Source organism: Ailuropoda melanoleuca, chromosome 16, assembly GCF_002007445.2.
Source record: "Ailuropoda melanoleuca isolate Jingjing chromosome 16, ASM200744v2, whole genome shotgun sequence".
NCBI lineage: Eukaryota > Metazoa > Chordata > Mammalia > Carnivora > Ursidae > Ailuropoda > Ailuropoda melanoleuca.
Window position 1 is genome coordinate 74,884,151 of NC_048233.1, and position 19,688 is coordinate 74,903,838.

General features: G+C 43.9%; 1 protein-coding gene across 12 annotated transcripts in view; it reads left to right on the forward strand.

Moving 5' to 3' along the window:
- The window catches only part of ATG13 (autophagy related 13), a 52,721-nt gene that overhangs the window by 29,094 nt on the left and 3,939 nt on the right, over nt 1-19,688 (forward strand). For 9 of the 12 annotated variants that reach the window (XM_034644735.1, XM_019802151.2, XM_034644736.1 and 6 more), the window contains 13 exons: nt 996-1,042; nt 2,198-2,338; nt 7,128-7,168; nt 7,950-8,046; nt 8,392-8,490; nt 9,287-9,383; nt 12,977-13,075; nt 13,828-13,938; nt 14,346-14,482; nt 16,758-16,872; nt 17,473-17,550; nt 17,754-17,870; nt 18,415-18,543. In XM_034644735.1, the coding sequence (XP_034500626.1) occupies nt 996-1,042; nt 2,198-2,338; nt 7,128-7,168; nt 7,950-8,046; nt 8,392-8,490; nt 9,287-9,383; nt 12,977-13,075; nt 13,828-13,938; nt 14,346-14,482; nt 16,758-16,872; nt 17,473-17,550; nt 17,754-17,870; nt 18,415-18,543 (1,308 nt within the window). The remainder of the gene's footprint in view (nt 1-995; nt 1,043-2,197; nt 2,339-7,127; nt 7,169-7,949; nt 8,047-8,391; nt 8,491-9,286; nt 9,384-12,976; nt 13,076-13,827; nt 13,939-14,345; nt 14,483-16,757; nt 16,873-17,472; nt 17,551-17,753; nt 17,871-18,414; nt 18,544-19,688) is intronic. The other 3 variants (XM_019802156.2, XM_019802155.2, XM_011227931.3) reach the window with 3 other exon arrangements.

Genomic DNA, 19,688 nt, shown 5'->3' on the forward strand with positions numbered 1-19,688 from the left:
TCTAGAACAAGTAAGTTCTGTATTTCACAAACTAAACCAAGTTAACTTCCAAATCTAAAAGAATAACCCTCTTCCAGTTGATTGGTAATAAGGTTACTTGTGTTCAAAAGCATGACTATCCTTCTTACTAAGTGGCACATAGGAATGTTACAGAGTTGAAGGATTCTGGCTTTAGTTTCTGTTTTTCTTTCCCACCCACTAGACTAAGTCTGTTCTAAGTACCAGAGAAAGACTGAACAGTTTGGCTAAAGACGTTACACAGCTAAAAAGATTTTTAAGCGAGGAGCTTGTTAAGGTATTCCTTAACAGTGGGTGTCACCTAAAAATATCCCCTATAGAATTGGAGGGAAAGGCTCTCTCCATCATCTGAAGTATTAGCCTTTCTAAAGAGCAATTTGGATATCCATAGCAAAAGTCTTAGAAGCATGAGTACTCTTTAATAATGCTAATTCTGGAAATTTGTCTTAAGAAATTAATTTAGGGCGAGGACAGTTTTAATCTCAAGGCTATTTATGACAATGTTGTTTGTAGTAGTGAAAAATTAGAAACAACCAAATGTCCACATATGGGGGGACTGATTGGATGAAATGATGCTCATATGGTAGAATACTATGCAGCCATTAAAAATGGTATAGAATTTTATTATAAGGAAAACTTCATGTTGTGTTTATTAATGAAAAAATGATAAAAATAACAGTATAATCTCACATTTTAAAAAAGAAATTTTAAGTTTTATTTATTTATTTATTTATTTATTTAAGTAATGTCTACATCCAACGTGGTGCTTGAACTCATGACCCCGAGAGCTGCATGCTCTTCTGACTGAACCACCCAGGTGCCCCTCACATAATTTCTTGAAGTGGCTGATTGGATTATAAATTTATTTTTTTTCTTTCTTTATATTTTCCAATATTTTTATAGTGACTGTATAGTGCATTATAATAAAATAAATAATTAAATAAAGCTGAAGTATTTTTCAATTGTCCCATCTACAGGGTGATTCCATGGAGTTAGAAATTTGGTGTCTCGAAATGAATGAAAAGTAAGTGCTTTGTCTTAGGGTCCGTGGTTGTGGTAGCTGAGGATAAAGTAGATGACGTCATGTGAAAAGTGGGGCTTTGTTATCAGTCATGGAGGGTGTTCTTCCCACTTAACAAAGCTAACAGGTCTTTGCTGCAATTTGCTTCATGCTTGGCTTCCAGCCCAGGCACAGAGATGACCTTCAGCGGGAGGGTCAGTCCAGTGAAACTTAGACACCACAGGGAAAGGAGCAGAGAAAAGACTGAAAAGGATTTGTTGTTTTCCCAGAGTACAGATAGTTCTCTGATTAAATCCCTTGTGAGCTCTTGTAACATGACTGCTCTGTGTTGTCTGTTTTCTGTGTGGCAGACATCCAATATGATTTCCCTTCACTACTCCTTTTTACACGCCGTGTTGGTCATGGATTGGAGATGCATGTTATTTTCCTTTTCTGTTTTCTTCCTTCAAGGCAGATTAGCTTACTTCCTGCCTGAAGCTTCAGTTTTCAAGAACAGTATATAGGAAAATGGAGGAAATAGCAACACATCAAAAGAAAATCTTAATAAGTCGTCCGTGGGATGTGGGCATTATTTATTTTCCTAAGTACAAAGCAGTTGCCAGGTTACAGTCTAAAATTTTAGTACCAAACAGACTTTTCGTCAGACTTCCTATTAGATGTATAGAGGTAGACAGGTCATAAGATACTACATTGAAATTGTTTGCACCTTCAGTATATAATTGCAATGTTGAATTACTATTTTTAAGTGTGTAGCTTTTATTTCGTAGATAACAGCTTCGAAGCTAGGAAAAAATAGTAGGTGCCTTTTGGTATCTGCCTGTTTCTAGAGCACAAAAAAGTAAAACTTTTGCTTACCTTAATAATCTGTTGATAAACTGACAAAGAACTCTAATTACACCTTTAGTTCAGAGCATGTTTTCATGATAAATTTAATCTTATACAGTTCCCATTCATCTCTGTTGACTGTAATATTCTGTGAAAGGCGTTATGTGGACTGCAAAGCAGGTTATATTCTATCAGAATTTATGAATAATGCTAACAGATGACTCTCAGTCACTAGACAGAACATAACTAACACTTCTATATCCGCTGCATTTCTGTTCTTGGTTTTCTGTGAGTTGAGTAGGCGAATGCTGATAGTGTCTGTGTGCTCCTCAGGTGTGATAAAGAGATTAAAGTTTCCTACACCGTGTACAACAGACTGTCATTGCTGCTGAAGTCCCTCCTTGCCATAACTAGGGTGACACCAGCTTACAGACTCTCCAGAAAACAGGGGCATGAATATGTCATATTGTACAGGTAAACAGCAACAGTGCTCGCCTTCCTGATTCACTCATTAGCCTTGTCACCTTGCACATTGTCTGACTGGCGTATGGGTATTCTGTGATTAAGTTTGGACAGGTGGTTGGTAGGGTAGTTGATGCTGTAGCTTTACCATGATTGTCTGTCCCTCCTCCTTTGTGAACCTCAACTTTCTAAAGCTACCAGGTTCTTTGTCCTTTGGTTCTGTGCACAGTCATGATTCCTGTGGAATGGATTTTGAGATTGTACTGATAGATATCTCAAAGCTGAAAAAGGAGCTAAAGACTTTAAACAGGCTGTCCTGGCTTCCCACAGGCTTCTATAGTTCAGAGTTAAATTAAAGGCTTCCACAGCCTTCTATAGTTCAGAGTTAAATTAAAACTTGTCTAACAGACTACTAATCCAATTTGTTTTTGATTAGTTGTCTGTGGATATAAGGAACTCGTCAGTGATTCTTTGAATATTTTCCTTGGAGTGGTTCACCTCAACACATATTTTTTGAGCGCCATTTTAATGCAAGCATTGTGCTAGGCTCAAGGAAGAACTATACAGAGGCCCTATCCTATAGGTGTTTCTGATCTGTTGTGGGAGACAGTTTGGCACATGCATAATTATAATAAAAAGCAGGATTGGAAAACTACATAGCAGGATCAGGAGAAAAGTACTGGGAGAACACAGGGAGGGAAAGTTTGTTCTGGGTGGGAGAAACCAGACATACTTCGTGATGGAAGTAGCATTCAAGCATTCAAGTTAATTGTTGTCTACTACCTGTGAAGAAAACTTTTGCTTAGCACCTGAATGGCATAAAGGATATAGCCAAGAAGGTAGTTGGATAGCTAGGTTATTTTAAGCACTGTACCAGTTACCATAGAAAACTACATAGCAGTATCAGGAGAAAAGTACCGGGAGAACACAGGGAGGGAAAGTTTGTTCTGGGTGGGAGAAACCAGACAGACTTCCTGGAGGAAGTAGCATTCAAGCTAGACTTTGAGGCAGAAAGAATTTCAGCTGGTAGAAGTGAGAGAGAATCATTATTCCAGGTGGGGAGTGCAACGATGGCAAGGCCTAGAAGTAGGGATGGTATATGAGTTGTGCTCAGTTTGTCAGATGGACCGTAGTAGTGGTACAGAGGATAAGTAGGAAAGTGTGAGAGCAGAGCGTGAAAAGCCGGGAGTTCCCAAGTCACCCAAGACTCTTTTCCTATTAGTGATGAGCTACTGGTTTTAGCCTTTGGCTTACGTGTATAGAACTGATTGTGAGGAGAAATTAGTATAGCAGGATGAAAGGACTAAAGATTAGAGACTTAACTAGTTATGTTGAAACAATCTACCACCTTAGAATAGTTATCAAGTCATTCTTTTAATTTTCTTAGCAGTAAGCTAGCAACCCTACCTGTGTTTATTTTTCCAAGTCTTTAAAATTTTAATTTTTGTTGTCCTCTCTGTAGTCATCAGGTTTCAAGTTGAGTATTCCATCTGAAAATTACTAGACTTTAATTCAAATATAACAGAAGATGGACCCCTGGGTGGCTCGTCGGTTAAGCATCTGCCCTCAGCTCGGGTCATGATCCCAGGGTCCTGGGATCAAGTCCCACATAGGGCTCCTTGCTCGGCAGGGAGCCTGCTTCTCCCTCTGCCAGCTGCCTCCCCTACTTTTGCACTCACTCTCTCTTTCTGACAAATAAATAAATAAAATCTTAAAAAAAAAAAAGAAATATAACAAAAGATCACTTCTGACTCTTCTCATTTACCTATGCTAAGCCCCCTTCATTTTGGTTCTATTGTAAGTAGCCATACTACACTACTAGTCATCACCTTAGTTAGCTAGGACTCTTAGTCCTTTCGTTACCAGTGTTTAAAGGTTTCCTTTATTCTGTATCTCTGGAGTAATACAGTATTTATTGCTCACTGTTTATCATTTAGGAGTGGTTTTGGATACAAATAGTATGGTTTAAACCATAGAGAAGTAGGTGATCTCGGAGGTAGATTTGGCTTCCCCCCCTTTTTATACTATTGTTTTTGGGTTTTTTGGGTTTTTTTAAAGATTTTATTTATTTATTTGTCAGAGAGAGAGAGTACACAAGCCAGGGGGAGGGGCAGAGGGAGAGGGAGAAGCATGCTCCCCACCAAGCAGGGAGCCCCATGTGAGGCTCGATCCCAGAACCCTGGGATCATGACCTGAGCCAAAGGCAGACACTTAACGACTGAGCCACCCAGGCACCCCTATACTGTTGTTAACAGGTTAACAGTTAGCCTTATACCGTTAAAGAATAGCCTTCGGGGGTTTCTTTTTTCAAGCTATATTATCACTTTTCCCCTGGCTTTGAAGATTTAATCATGTCGCTGTAGAATTACATCATTATAAAAATTCATTCTGAATTTGTTGTTCATTAAGACTGAATTAAAGTTAATTGTCGTCTACTATCTGTGAAGAAAACTTTTGTTTAGCATCTGAATGGCATAAAGGATACAGCCAAAAAGGTGGTTAGATAGCTAGGTTATTTTAAGCGCTGTACCAATTACCAATATCAAATGAGTACTGAGCTTTAAAAAAAAAAAAAAAAGATTTATTTATTTATTTATTTGAGAGAGCACAAGCAAGGGGAAGGGCAGAGGGAGACGGAGAGAGAGACAAGCAGACTCCCCACTGTGCGGGGAGCCCGATGTAGGGCTCGATTCCAGGACCCCGAAATCACGACCTGAGCCGAAATCAAGAGTTGGATCCTCAACTGACTGAGCCACCAAAGGTTGCTAGCGAAATGTCTTTTGGCAGCTTTTTATTGTGTTATTTTATGGCAGGAGTCAGCAAACTATGGCCAGCAGACCACCTGCTTGTTTTTACAAATGAAGTTATTTTATTTTATTATTTTTTAAGTTTATTTTTTTTAGTAATCTCTACACTTAACATGGGGCTCGAACTCATGACCTGGAGATCAAGAGTCTCACACTCTTCAGACTGTGCCAGCCAGGTGCCCCTAAATGAAGTTATTTTAGAACACAGCCACCCCCTTCATTTGTGTATCATCAGTGGCTGCTTTTGCAGGACAGCAGCAAAGCTGAGTAGTATGGCGTGTAAGCCTTAAATATGTGATCCTTTTAACAAAAATTTGCTGACCCCTGCTTCATGGTGTCTGTCACTTCTGTGCATGTATTTCAGAAATTAAATACGTTTCTTTTCTCTCATACCAGCTTATAATTTGTGAGACCTTGGCTTCAGATTTATCCTGAATCTCAACCCTAGCTTATTCTTATCTCATGCCTAACACCTAACCATGGGGCTTTGAACATTGTTGGAGCTTAGTTTTTAATTGAACAAAGCCATGAATGTGTTTAATTTTTAACCATATTACTAGAAAAGTATAATAATGTTTTGTAGTGTAGTTTGTAATGTTTTGTAGTTCAGACCTGGTAGCTAATAGAGACCGCCCTTCCCAGGGAAATTCAGAGAAAGGTTCTGCTGTGCTTATATTTTTGTATTTTCAGAATAAATAGTCTTATGTAATTCTTCTATAATGGAAAAGATTTTCGAATTTCTTAACGAGTTTACTTTGGAATGACTTGTGACAAGCATGGAGAGCTCCCCTTAATTGAAGACCACTCTCAAGATCTGGTACCTTCTATTCCATATTTGAAAGTTGCCGTATAACACCCAGTGCTCATCACAACAATGCCCTCCTTAATGCCCATCACCCATTTAACCATCCCCCCACCCACCTCCCCTCCAGCAACCCTCAGTGTATTCCCTGTAGTTAAGAGTCTCTTATGGTTTGCCTCCCTCTCTGTTTTTATCTTCTTTTATTTTTCCTTCCCTTCCCCTATGTTCGTCTGTTTTGTTTCTTAAATTCCACATATGAGTGAAATCATGGTATTTGTCTTTCTCCGACTGACTTCTTTCACTTAGCATATTACACTCTAGTTCCATTCACGTATTGTAAATGGCAAGATTTCATTGTTTTTGATGGCTGAGTAATGTTCCATTATATATGTGGAATATATAATGGAAATATATATATCACACTTTCTTTATTCATTTATCAGCTGGTGGACATGTGGGTTCTTTCCATAATTTGTCTGTTGTTGATATTGCTGCTATAAACATTGGGGTGCATGTGCCCCTTCAAATCAGTATTTTTGTATCCTTTGGATGAAATACCTAGTAGTGCAGTTGCTGGGTTGTAGGGTAGTTCTGTTTTTAACTTTTTGAGGAACCTCCATAGTGTTCTCCGGAGCAGCTGTAACAGTTTGCATTCCCACCAACAGTGTAAGAGGGTTCCCCCTTAAGAAAGGAGATCTTAAGTGTTCTAATCCCAAGAAAAAATATTCTGTATGTATGGTGATGGACGTTAACTGGACATACTGTGATGATCTATTTGTAATATAAACAAATATTGAATCTTGTTATACATCTGAAACTAATATCTTGTATGTTGCACATACCTAAAAAAAAAAATCTATTACTTTCTAATAGTGGTTTGAGATCTTTTTCCCAATCTTATTTCTAGATTCTTTATTCCCCGGGAGGTATACTTTAAAAATACATTGCAGGAGCAGGACGAAGAAACTAAAATCTCAGACTCCACTTAATTATTATTTTCCTTATTTCTTAAGCAATTCTTTCCATATACATCCCTATGCCTGCAGCTTAATTGAAGTAGTAACACTGTTGCTCCATTAGGAGAAGTTTTCATGCAGATAAGAAAAGAAGGGTTTCTTTTATCTGTTTTGGCTGTAGAGGCCCTTAGAATAAAGAGTCATTTATTTTTTTTTCTTTTTCTTTCTTTCCTAAGGATATATTTTGGGGAAGTTCAGCTGAATGGCTTAGGAGAAGGTATGTATCAAGGTTGAAAAGCATTTGTAGTGTTAAGAGCCCTCCTGACTTCAGACATGGGCTTGAATGCTGCCTGTCATAATATGTAGCTTGTGATTTTAATATGTATGATATAAGTAAGGAAAAGACAGGTAGGTGGTCCAAAGAGCTGCCAGGGAATGACTAAATAATTTTCCCCAGAGTTCTAGTAACTCAGTATTCTTTCTTACCCTTATACCATTGTCTTTTTTCCTAATTTTCTATAATGAGCATATTAAATGTTTCTGATGACCATAAGCAATTTTGAAAAATTGGAAATGAAATCAAGAAAACCGGGAAAGCTGTGTTGGAAACGTCACCTGCAAGACCCGGCTCTTCTTTGTACTTAGTTCTGGGTGGCAGCATGAGTAGAAGTGCAGTCACTTCCGCACCTGCATAAACCGAGGGGTTCGTGTGATAAAGCCCCAGGGCCCCTTTCCTGTCTCACTGGACATGTGACACTTTTGGGCCGGGTTGGTTAGGACTCACTCAAACTTCAGGACTAACAGTTGTTTTGCCTCTTTGAAGGTAGGTTTATCTGGAAATAGAATGCTGTTTTCCCTTCCAATATTAGGTCAATATAAAATAAATCAAAAGAAAAAATATATACACACACATAAACATATATGAAATTGAGTTTGCTGCACTCACGGTGCGGAGTAGATAATGCCAGAGATTATATGATAGGCTGAATGATTCAGAAAAAGCCAGAACAGTGTCACTGTTCTCTGGGGAAAAGCTAATTATGTATTTCTTCTCCTAGGTTTCCAGACAGTTCGTGTTGGGACAGTAGGCACCCCTGTGGGCACCATCACTCTTTCTTGTGCTTACAGAATTAACTTGGCATTTATGTCTACCAGGTGAGGAAAGAGCCTTGGAATCCAAAAGAGCTCTTCCAAAGATATTCAAGATATTAAAGTTTGTTTTTCCCTCAAACTCCATGGCTAAGCCTACAGTTCAGCTTTGCCATTGCTGAAATCAGTCCCCTTCTGGAAAATAAACTGGAGAGAGAGCCCTGTTTCCAGATGGGAGAATCTGAGTGTCTCCGAGCTATCAGGGTAGAGTTGTGGTTTATATTTAGGGGTGCAACAGTTAAGACTCTAGTGGATCCTGCCAATAGATACAAGGTGAGGGGTCCTCTGAAGACTTCAGGGGGGCTGACAAGGCATTCTAACAAATATTGCAATCTGCTTATTGCATTACAGGCAATTTGAGAGGACCCCACCTATCATGGGGATTATCATTGATCACTTTGTGGACCGTCCCTATCCCAGCTCCTCACCCATGCACCCCTGCAATTACAGGTGAGGAATGTGTAGGGGCTTTCCCAAACTGCAGCTAGGGAGAAGCATTCATCTTGCACATAGAGCACCTTTACCAACACTCACCAGTGGGCACGGGGCAGTGATGGAGACCCCGCATGGAGAGAAATGGAGTGGTTAGCCTCCCTTCCTGCTGCTGCCTGTAAGGTACACCAGGCCTTGGAATATATACACTGTCTCAGAAAATTCTTGGACATCTTAGATCTTGACAGTAGTGATTTGACTTTCGATTTGATTTTGCTTAGAGACTACAAGAGTGGCAGTAATTAACAGAATGTCCTTCACAAATTAAATGGCTTTCTGGTCAACATTGGCACAGTTTAGTTATAGATTAGAATCAAATGTCTTCAGGCCTGGATCCCAGAAAACAGAATTCTATAAAGGTCAGAACAGATGTTTATCAGGAATGATACTGCCTTTATGTGAAGCACTTTTGAAGTTGGATAGGTTCATCTTTGGAGTCCAGACTTTTGTTTCACTGCATCTCTATTGCTGACAGTTCTTTGGTCCCAACAGTGGCCAGGCTTAAGAATATTCTCAAATCATAGGTCAGGTAGGGTGTTTGGATTAAAAATAAAAGTCTTGGTCAACCTCTGGATGTTGTTCTCTGGATATGTTTGACATTATCAGGGACTCAACATGCCTCTTTTGCCACAATGAGCTCTGCCTGAAACAGCTCTTGTCACAACTTGTATCCTTATCTAACCTCCCTTTGTATCCTTTCTGAAATCAGCTGCCATCACCCTAAAGTTCATGATTTATTTTTCCCCCATCATAGAACTGCTGGTGAGGACACTGGAGTAACAACATATCCTTCTGTGGAAGATTCTCAAGAAGTGTGTACCACCTCTTTTTCCACCTCCCCTCCATCTCAGGTAGGGGGAAGCAGGTTCTCGGGGGGCTATAGTTATTTGGTACACATATGGCCATGAAATGGTGTTGAAATCTAGATGCGGTCTCTTGTGGTGGTGGTGGTGGTGGTGATTATTTCCAGGGGGTTATTTTGAGGGGTGAGGGAAAGCCTTCTTATCCAGCAGGTAGTACTGCAATGTTTCTAGTCTATAACCATGCCTTTTTTTTTTTTTTTTAAGATTTTATTATTTATTTGAGAGTGCACGCATGTGCATGCAATCAGGGGCAGAGGAGGGAGGGAGAGGGAGAGAGAGTCTCAAGCGGACTCTGTTTTTAGTGCGAAGCCCAACATAGGGCTCGATCTCACGACCCTGAGATCATGACCTGAGCTGAACCAAGAGTCGGGCGCTTAACCAACTGAGCCACCCAGGCGCCCCTCTAGTCTGTAGCATTCTTTTTTTTTTTTTTTCCAAAGATTTTATTTATTTATTCGGCAGAGATAGAGACAGCCAGCGAGAGAGGGAATACAAGCAGGGGGAATGGGAGAGGAAGAAGCAGGCTCATAGCAGAGGAGCCTGGTGGGGCTCGATCCTGTAATGCCGGGATCACGCCCTGAGCCGAAGGCAGACGCTTAACCGCTGTGCCACCCAGGCGCCCCTAGTCTGTACCATTCTTAACCCACACAATTACGTGTAACCTTTACATTCCTGTAAACATCTTAAATTTCCCTAGAAAATGAATCACAGAATTCCAAATGCATTCTGATACCAGAGAGGTATTCACCCTACTCCTGTTAATTTGGTAGCTACTTCACTTTTGAAGTGGTAAATATGGTTCCTAATGAAGGAGCACAAAAGGAACCAATAATTATTTCGCATCGAATGCCAGTAAGAAACCAGCAGTGCAGTTTCTCTTCATAGTTGACACAGATTTCTGGCTGTCTGCATTCTTTATCTGAACATTCTTAACCATTAACTTTTCCACTTGAGTCTGTCTCCAGTGTCAAACCCAGTTTCAATGAAACACAGGCTCCAGACGGTTCCCAGCTTCCCAAGCATACCCACCTGTGTGGCCTTTTTGTATAATATACACGGCACCAAGACTGCTTCAGCTAAGGAGTTGCTTGTTGCCCTGTGACTGAATTTCAGCACGCATTTCTCCCCTTGCATCCCAAGTCATTGATCTCCCACCTCATGGCCTGCAGCCCCCTGCACTGCCTGCTCACCCTATCACTCCCCTCCGCTCTGACTTCCACATTAGACAGTTTCTTCCAGACCTAACTCAGTTCTGTGTTCCTCTAAACCAGTCCCAGATTATCCCCTTTCACCATCTTATTTTGGGAGCCCAACAAATTAATTCACTATCCATAACTTTTTATTTTCTTTGTTTTTTAATTAAGAAAACATTTAAATTTACTTCATTCTGAGTTGTTAGGAGATACTGGATTAAAATTATGGTTTTCATCTGTTTCAAAAACAGAAGTTAGGCACAAAAGTTAGCTTTAAAAAAAAGCTAGCTTAATGTGTGTGAAGGAAATTACAAAATCCACGGGTCACTATTATTTCTATTGTCCCAATTTAGAGTTAAGGAGGTGCTTGTAAAGTTGCCTAGACAGTTTGGGTGGGTGGGGGGTGGGAACTGTTACTCCTCTCCCCCCATGAATGTATGTAGGCATGAGTGTCACCATTGCTCTGGGAGGGGGCAGCTTCAGGCACTCATACTGACATAGAACAGTACTGACCCAAAAAGAGGGGGAAAGCCCACCAGAGCACATTAGTGCAAGTAGATTATTTTTTAGATATTCAAAATATGAATATGCCAAGTTTGATGTTCTTTGAAGTTTTATTTTTTAATTTTTTTAAAGATTTTTAATTTATTCATTTGAGAGAGTGTGAGTGAGAGTCCGAGGGGGGTGGTACTTAGAGGGAGAGAGAGAAGCAGAGTCCCTGCTGAGCCGGGAGCCGGATGTAGGACTCAGTCCCGGGACCCTGGGATCATGACCTGAGCGGAAGGCAGACACTTAACCAACTGAGCCACCCGCGTGCCCCTATTTTGTTTTATAAGTGATAAATTCATAAACAGTAAATGAAGTTGTGACTTGGGAGATAAGAGGGTGGTGAGGCTGGGCTGTGACAAATCAGTTTGTTCTTTCTCAAGTACAGTGGAAATTTGACCTGCCCCAAAAGTAAGGGGAAGTAGTTCCTGCATCTCCTGTTTGCACAAAGTTTGCTGACCTGTGTGAGGGGAGCCTGTCTTTCTCATGGTATCAGTTGCCTGCTGTGTCTTGTCACAGTTTGAGAGTAGACCGTGCCAAGATCTTATCAACACTGAGCATCCCATGGGTGAGCCCTGTCACTACCCTCTGAGTACCTCTAGTCGAGGCTGGTACAGTTTGGTGCAGAAGTATTCATTTTCAACCCTAGTGGTAGAACAGAAAGAGAAAATGATTTGCCAGCAAGTCCCATCATTCCTATAAATATTGAAATAGTTTCTTCCCTTGGTTTAACCTAGGGAATTGCATAATTGTTCAACAACTTCTATTTGAGCTTTTTGCTAGAGCCCAGTAAGTGCGTGATGTGGTGTTTGTTTTCCCAACAAAATACGGACCATTTTGTCTTGTGGGCAGAGTCGAGTCAAGAAATAGTTGTGACCCTGAATCTGCTACTGTAATTCAGGTCCAATCTCCAGTTCTAAGCACTAACTAGCTAATTGGTGAGACTTAAAGATAGAACAGCAAGACCCAAAATAATCATAATTAGCTTTGAAATCTAAGAGTTTTTAAAGTGCCCCAGCTTTTACTGCATCAGGTTCTCCTTCACCATGCAGGGCTATAAAACATACACACACTCTGATGCGTGTGCACGAGCACACAAACACACACCCATTCATCCTGCCTCAGATGGCGTCGTCAAGTGTGCAGCTGGGGACCTGAGCCTTTTTTTTTTTTTTAAAGATTTTATTCATTTGAGAGAGAGAGCATAAGCAGGGGGAGGGGCAGAGGTCCCCACTGGGCACAGAGCCCAACGCGGGCCCCGATCGCACAACCCTGACATCTTGACCTGAGCCAAAGTCAGATGCTGAGCCAGCCACCCAGGCACACCAGACCTGAACGTATAAAGTTCCAGTCAACAAATGTCAGTTGTTTAAACCTGTCCTTGCAGATCGTGGGTCCCCAGGAAAAGGTCTCCAGTCTAGCGTTGTAACCTCAACATCGTCATCCTCAGCATGCCTTGCACCTGCTCTCAAGCCCTTGCTGCTGGAGGCCATTCTCTAACACCCTTCCGCCTCTTTTGACTAAAGACACACTAATGCTTGGTTTGGGCTTCCCTGTTTTGACAAGTCAGACCAGCTTGACTCAGCTTTGTTTTCCACCTGCTCATTGGGGCGACAAGCAGGCAGTGGAGCCCTCTGGGATAAACGTGTCTTCTTCAGACGCTTCCAAGTTTTCCTTCTAGGAAGGCAGCCATGTTGCTCTCTCCCTGCCGCACCCTGACTTCCAGCGTGCAGTTTGGCCCCTGTGGCTGTCTTCCCTTCCAGAGTTGTTTTCACTTCTTTCTGAAGTCCCTTTCTGTTTTCTTCTCTTGTTTCTCCTGTCTCTGTGTGTATCTGTGCACAGTGTGTGTTTACTGTCACAAAGGCACATTTTCAGACCCCTACTCCTGTGGTGACGGACACTCTGAGGGTCCCCATGGCAGGACTGGCCTTTTCCCATCAAGTGAGTCCATATTGGGAAAAAGGGGATATAATCAGACAGCATCTTTTTCTTTGAAAATTATACATAAAGTACAGGGTATAGCTATTTAAGTGTCCCCAAGTGTTCTGGGGGTTATTTGAGGCTTGGTAATTGATTTTTAACAGGATGCAGCCATAGCACAGCAGCCCAAAATAGGATGTTCATTTGCCCCTCCTCCTACCATTGATGTAAAAAATACATGGAGTTATTTATATCTTATTTCCAAATAAACAATCCAAGAGTGGTATTCTTTCTTTTTCAATATAAATAGGAACCCTCCCATACCCAGGGGTGATGGAGGGTGTGATTAGGGAAGATGCCTTCTGTTTCAAAGGGACCTCAAGGACAAAGGAGAAAATAGAATGACCTGGGAAAAACCAATGACTTTGGCTGCAAGTTCTGCCCGGGCTTGTGCTTCGCTAGTCTGTTGGGCTGGAAACCTCAACAGTTAGCTGAGCCCCTGGGAAAACGGGGAGCAGGGAACTCATTTGAGGCCTTTGGAAGGCTGCAGAGCTAGGAATGTCAGTCCCACTGCAAACAAGTCTCTGCTTTCTTTGCCACAGAGTAATGGCCTGGTCTGTCTTTAACCCTTACGTCAGGCCCCCTGCCCTGTGAGGATGTGGGCTGGGATCCATTCCTTACCTCTCCACGATCTTTATCATTAGTCATACTCTAGGATTGCCTATTTTTTCCTCCTCCTTTCTTCTGCCCCTCTTTGTTTTTCTCTTGCTTAGCTCGCAAGCTCTCGCCTTTCCTATCAGCCTGCTGCCCTGGGCGTTGGATCAGCTGACCTGGCTTACCCAGTAGTGTTTGCTGCTGGCTTAAACGCCACACACCCTCACCAGGTATCTTTAAAGATGGGGAGAACCCCGGGGGTTCCTGTGCTGCCTCCCCTGCCCTGAGGCAGTTGAGGGGCCTCTTCACATGCCGGTATTATGCTAAGTGCTCGGAAACAAAGCTCTCTGGAGGACCAAGGTGACTCCAGGAGGAAGGGCCTCCTAGAGTTCAGAAAGGAAAGAAGAGCTTTCAGGTGTTTTCTCCCTCTCTTTCCTTTCCCTCTCTAGTTCTTACCATGTATGTCATGTCTCCCGTTAGCTGAGTCCCAGAGAAGACAGATCCAAGGTTTCCCGCCCATTTGGTGGCAGCATTGGTGGTGGAAAAGCTCAGAGGCAGCTACCATCAAACTAGTCCAAGTTTCCCCTCCTGCCTGACACTGCCATTATTCACTGTATTCTTCCATTTTCCCCCAAAGCTCATGGTTCCTGGGAAGGAAGGTGGGGTACCCCTTGCTCCCAACCAGCCTGCCCACGGTGCCCAGGCTGACCAGGAGAGACTGGCAACCTACACCCCGTCTGACGGGGCCCACTGTGCTGCCACACCTTCCAGCAGGTGAGTTCACAGCCTGGCTGCTCAGGCGGCCAGGGGCCCAACCTCCCTGACACATGTGCCTATCTGGTGTCCGTGAAGAGTCGCTTTCAGCATTGCTTCCGGCTTGGCACTTAACCCCAAATGTGGGATTCTTAAAGTTCTCCCTGAGAATCTCGTATTGCAGCTGGTGTGTAAGGAAGCTGCCCCAGCTTGCTGTTAACAGCCAGCAGCTGGGGCCTACTTCTTATCACCCTCATCCAGTGAAGGGGCCTTTCAGATGTGTGTGTATTTTTTTTTCCTCTTACCCCAAAATTTATTCCCTGAGAGTCAGTCCTCAGTGTTTGCTAAGGACCAGAGCAGAAGGGTTTGCTGTAGCCCTCAAGTCTGGGGCCACAGTGGATCTGTGGTGGTAGTTAGGATTGTTGTGGTTTTTTTCTCTCTGCTTCTTTAGAAACAACTGGTTTTCTTCATTAAAAATTTTTAAAAATCTTTGTCTTTTCTGGTTACAGAAGTGATACATTCTATAAATTTCAAATTACGAAGACATTGATGAGGTAGAGCATAAAAGTTCTCATAATCTTACCCTGCACAAATTGCCACCGTTACCGCCTTTTCAAAGATGAAAGGATCTCAGAGGGTTAAGTGATTTGCCAAACAGCATGTAGCTCACAAAGTGGCCCGTAGCTCACAAAGTGGCCGGCGCAGGCTGAGCTCCTCTTTCCGTTACGCTCGGAGTTCTCCCGTGGGAAGATGAGGCCGTCCTGACCCGCCCTGCCCTCCCTTGACTGCAAGGCCCCAGAGATAATGACGTTGATTGCCCCACCACATCCCAAATGAACTTTTGGATAATAGAAATTTTTGGTATTTTTTTTCATTCTCACAGTGGAGCAGTGGGAGGGAAATTATTTGGGAAGACCTTCCTGTGCCATCCATCAGGAAAAATAATTACTTTCGGTCCTGGCTTCCCAAACTTCCATCCTTTTATCCCTCCCCCTATCAGATAATCAAAGGAAGATCCCGTTAGTCATTTTACACTCCCAAGTTTTCTGAGCCTTGACTCCTGGAGCATGCCTGGGAGTAGCTAGAGATAGAGGACCCTATCTCTTCGGGGTAGGGGTTGTTTTTTTTTTTTTTTTTAAGATTTTATTTATTTATTTGACAGAGATAGAGACAGCCAGCGAGAGAGGGAACACAAGCAGGGGGAGTGGGAGGAAGAAGCAGGCTCACAGTGGAGGAGCCTGATGTGGGGCTCGATCCCATAATGCTGGGATCACGCCCTGAGCTGAAGGCAGACGCTTAACAGCTGTGCCACCCAGGTGCCCCCGGGGAAGGGGTTCTTAAAAGCAGGTCGACCTATCAGAGCTCAGGCCTTTCCTCAGTGCTGGTCCTTCCTGCTGGCTGACTTCCAGAGTCCACTTAGACAGCACAGGCCTCCTCTCTACCTTGAGCCCCTGCTTTTGGCCAGAGGACCTTTCCTAAACCCTGCTGCTGCTAGGGCTGTGACTACTGGCCTGGCGGCCACGAGGTAGACCTCCCCTACCCCATTCCCCATCCCCCATCATCCAGGACTCCTCATCTGTCTGAAGAGCTGGAGAGGGAGGAAGTGGGCAGCCAAATGAGATGTGTCATTGAAAGACCTTGCTGAACAGAGGGTTGATTGGGGGCAAGGAGAGGAAACATGGTATGGAGCACAGAGGACCTCAACTGAGGCGATGTGTCATGGGCGGAGAAAGCTCTGGCTATCTAAAGAGCCAGATTTGGGACTCTCAACTTAGAATCATGACACTGCCCCTTGTGAGTTAAGGCTTAAATTTAACCCGGTACTGTATAAACACTGTAAATGATTCCTTCTTATGGTAATTTTAGATAACATAACAAGGCAGAGAAAAGCGTAAAGCTTGTCTCCCTAGGTCATAGATTACTATTAAAATCATGGTCATTTATGAGCACTGCTTGCCGGTATGTATGATTGCTACATGCTTGGTATCTGATGCTTATCAGTGGTATTTCAGATGAAATTGTATGTAAGCTTTACACAGTTGTAACACTGAATTTCATTCACAGATGCCTCATTTTTATTTGCTCTTGGAAGTGCAGTTCTCTGCAGTCAGATCTGAAGGCAGAGTGACAGGGGCAGCAGCCAAGCCCCGTATTGCCATTTCCCACGTGGGTTGGCCAGTGGGGAGGGGGGCACTCCTGCCCTGGACTGTAGCCCCACCAGTGGTGGGTTTGTGGGAAACCAAGTAGGCTCTGCTATGGTTTGAGAATGAGTACCAACACTGTCTGTCTTCTCCAGCGAGGATACTGAAACAGTATCAAACAGCAGTGAGGGCCGGGCATCCCCCCACGATGTCTTGGAAACCATCTTCGTCCGCAAAGTGGGGGCTTTTGTCAACAAGCCCATCAACCAGGTGATTTTTCTGGTACTGCCACCTGTGAGAATGTCTGAGCCTTTAGAGTGAGGCCTTAAGGGCAGGGCTCTTCACCTTTCACCTAGGGTCTGTGGGACCCCTGAAATTACATGTAAAATTGTGCGTGTGTGTGTGTGTGTGTGTGTATGAATTTTTTGGCAAGAGGGTTAGTCACCTGTGACAGCCCTCCAGAAGAAGTTCACAGCTCTTGTTCTCTGATGGTATAAGCCTCCCATAGCAGAGGGAGACTAGGCACTATTTGGTGCAGGCACCTTGCACTCAAGTGTCTGGGCCTCAGCCTTACTCAAAATAAGAAGTTCCTCCTCAGCTCTACCAGCGCAGAGCAGTTGTTGCCTAGTCACTATGGGTCAGGCCTCCAAAGCTGATTCCCAGCGTCCTGGGGGGCCCTACCCCTGTTTATGTTGTGGGTGTGTAATGGGAGGCGGGGGAGAGTCAGGGTTCTCCAGCAGGATGGGAACCTGAGGACAGTGTGGTCAGCCTGGCTGTGTAAATCTGCTGGCCCGACAGGCTGCTGGCTGCCTCTGAGGAAGCCTGTAAGCTGGGGCCGGGGAGGGCACTGAAATTTCCGTGTCTCTTCAGGTGACCCTGACCAGTTTGGACATACCCTTTGCCATGTTCTCTCCCAAGAATTTGGAGCTGGAGGATGCCGATCCCATGGTGAGTCCCGCTTTGACTAAAGTTGACAGATGGTGCTATGTGTGTTGTCTTCCTGGGCGAGTCACTGTTCTCCACAGACTATTAGCCGTGCTCCTGGACTTACAGATTTTCAGCCAGCATTGGGTCCCTTACAAATCTTCTATTAAGAGCAGCTTGCACCAGTGTATGGAACCGGCCCCTATCTCCGCCTTGTTCTGAAACAGGTGAATCCTCCAGACTCCCCAGAGACTGAATCTCCTCTCCAGGGCAGCCTGCACTCGGATGGCTCCAGTGGGGGCAGCAGTGGCAATACCCACGATGACTTTGTCATGATTGACTTTGTAAGTTGCCATCACCTTCCTGGACCTTTGTTGCCATAGGGGAAATAAACTAGAAGCGTCCAGGGTACTTGAACAGGACTTCCTTCGCAGGGATCAGATGGGCTGGTTACAGACAAGAGGGGATGGGACGGGTGGGCACCTGGCTGTGCAGTTCATGGGGGCATCCTACCCCCACACCCTGCTTGGGGACACATTTGGAGGCCCATGAACAAGAAGGCATTTTGTGCCATGTCTTTGGTTAAAATTCAACTCTAAATGAGGATTTGCCAGTGGTATCCACGTAGGCCCTATTCCTGCCTGAATGGATGGCCCTTTGCTAAGGAAAGGAGTTTGAGGGAAGGGAACATAAACCTTAGCACCTGGTTTGTACCAGGGCTAGAGTTCAGCTTCCCAGAGGAGAAGGGTGTAGGGATTCCTCTCCCTAAGATGAACCTGGAGGAACCCTTTCTCTGATAATTACTAGAAAGAGGATTGTTCATAGCTTCCTTCCCATTTTCCTCTGTGATCTAAGGCAAGCTAAACTGAGTCTGTCTTGTTTTTGAAGAAACCGGCTTTTTCTAAAGACGACATTCTTCCAATGGACCTGGGGACCTTCTATCGTGAATTTCAGAATCCCCCTCAGCTGAGCAGCCTCTCCATAGATATCGGGGCACAGTCCATGGCTGAGGACTTGGTATGGAAACCCCTTCCCCCGCCAGACCTCATGCTGCAACCTCCTATCCTCTTCTAATGGTCATTCCTGCTCCAAAGGCCTAGAAATTTCTTCGTGTTACTTTCCCCGCTCCCACACCTCCCATCTTCTCTCTAACAGGAAAGAAACACTTTAGATCCTTATCTTCTGTTGATCACACTTGAGGTTGCATTGTGCCTGGCAGTCACTATCTAGAAGTTGCTTGCATTGACTTCCTCCCCTTCTGTCCACGCTCACCATTATTTCCCATCCCTGCCATTCTCAGGTCTTCTGCTTGCTGCCGCCACAAAGCCAAGCTGCTCCAGTAGCTCTTGCATTCAGCTGTTCAGCTTGTCAGGCAGATGCCAGTGGTACAGGGCAGAAGAAATGCAAGGTCTTGAGTATTGGCGTTCTTGCTCTTTCCTCGGAGAGCTCATTCTCGATTCCACCAACAGTTCTCGAGTTTAGCCAGATGTCCTGATACTGACTGTAATCTCTGCATCTCTGCTTAGTGTATTTCCTGTGTCCAAAGGGCAGAGCACCACGCTGCACGGCTATAAACTCCCGGTGCCCTATGCCTCCACCCAGCCTGTCCCCGGGATGTCACCTGAGGCTCTTAGTCTTGTCGTCAGAAAAGAATTCAAAGATGGGCCAGACACCGTGGTTGAGTGGTGCAGGTGAAGAGTTTACTGTGTTGAGAGTACACTCGAGAGAGGGCGAGGTTGGGGGAGCTGTATACCCCAGGGTTCGGGTCTCTGTCTCATTGACTGTTGTTAACTAGGGGGGGAATAGTTACTGTTTGGAAAGAGGATTTCTTTGGGAGTAGGTGTTTGTTTGTTTTTTTTTTTAAAGATTTTATTTATTTATTCGACAGAGACAGAGACAGCCAGCGAGAGAGGGAACCCAAGCAGGGGGAGTGGGAGAGGAAGAAGCAGGCTCATAGCTGAGGAGCCTGATGTGGGACTCGATCCCATAGCACCGGGATCACGCCCTGAGCCGAAGGCAGACGCCCAACTGCTGTGCCACCCAGGCGCCCCGGGAGTAGGTTTTCATGCCTTTTCTCCCTCACTTAGTGGGTCTTGGGCCTTCTTTGTCTTGGGCCTGCTGGTTTTTTTTTTTTTTTTTAAGATTTTATTTATTTGACAGAG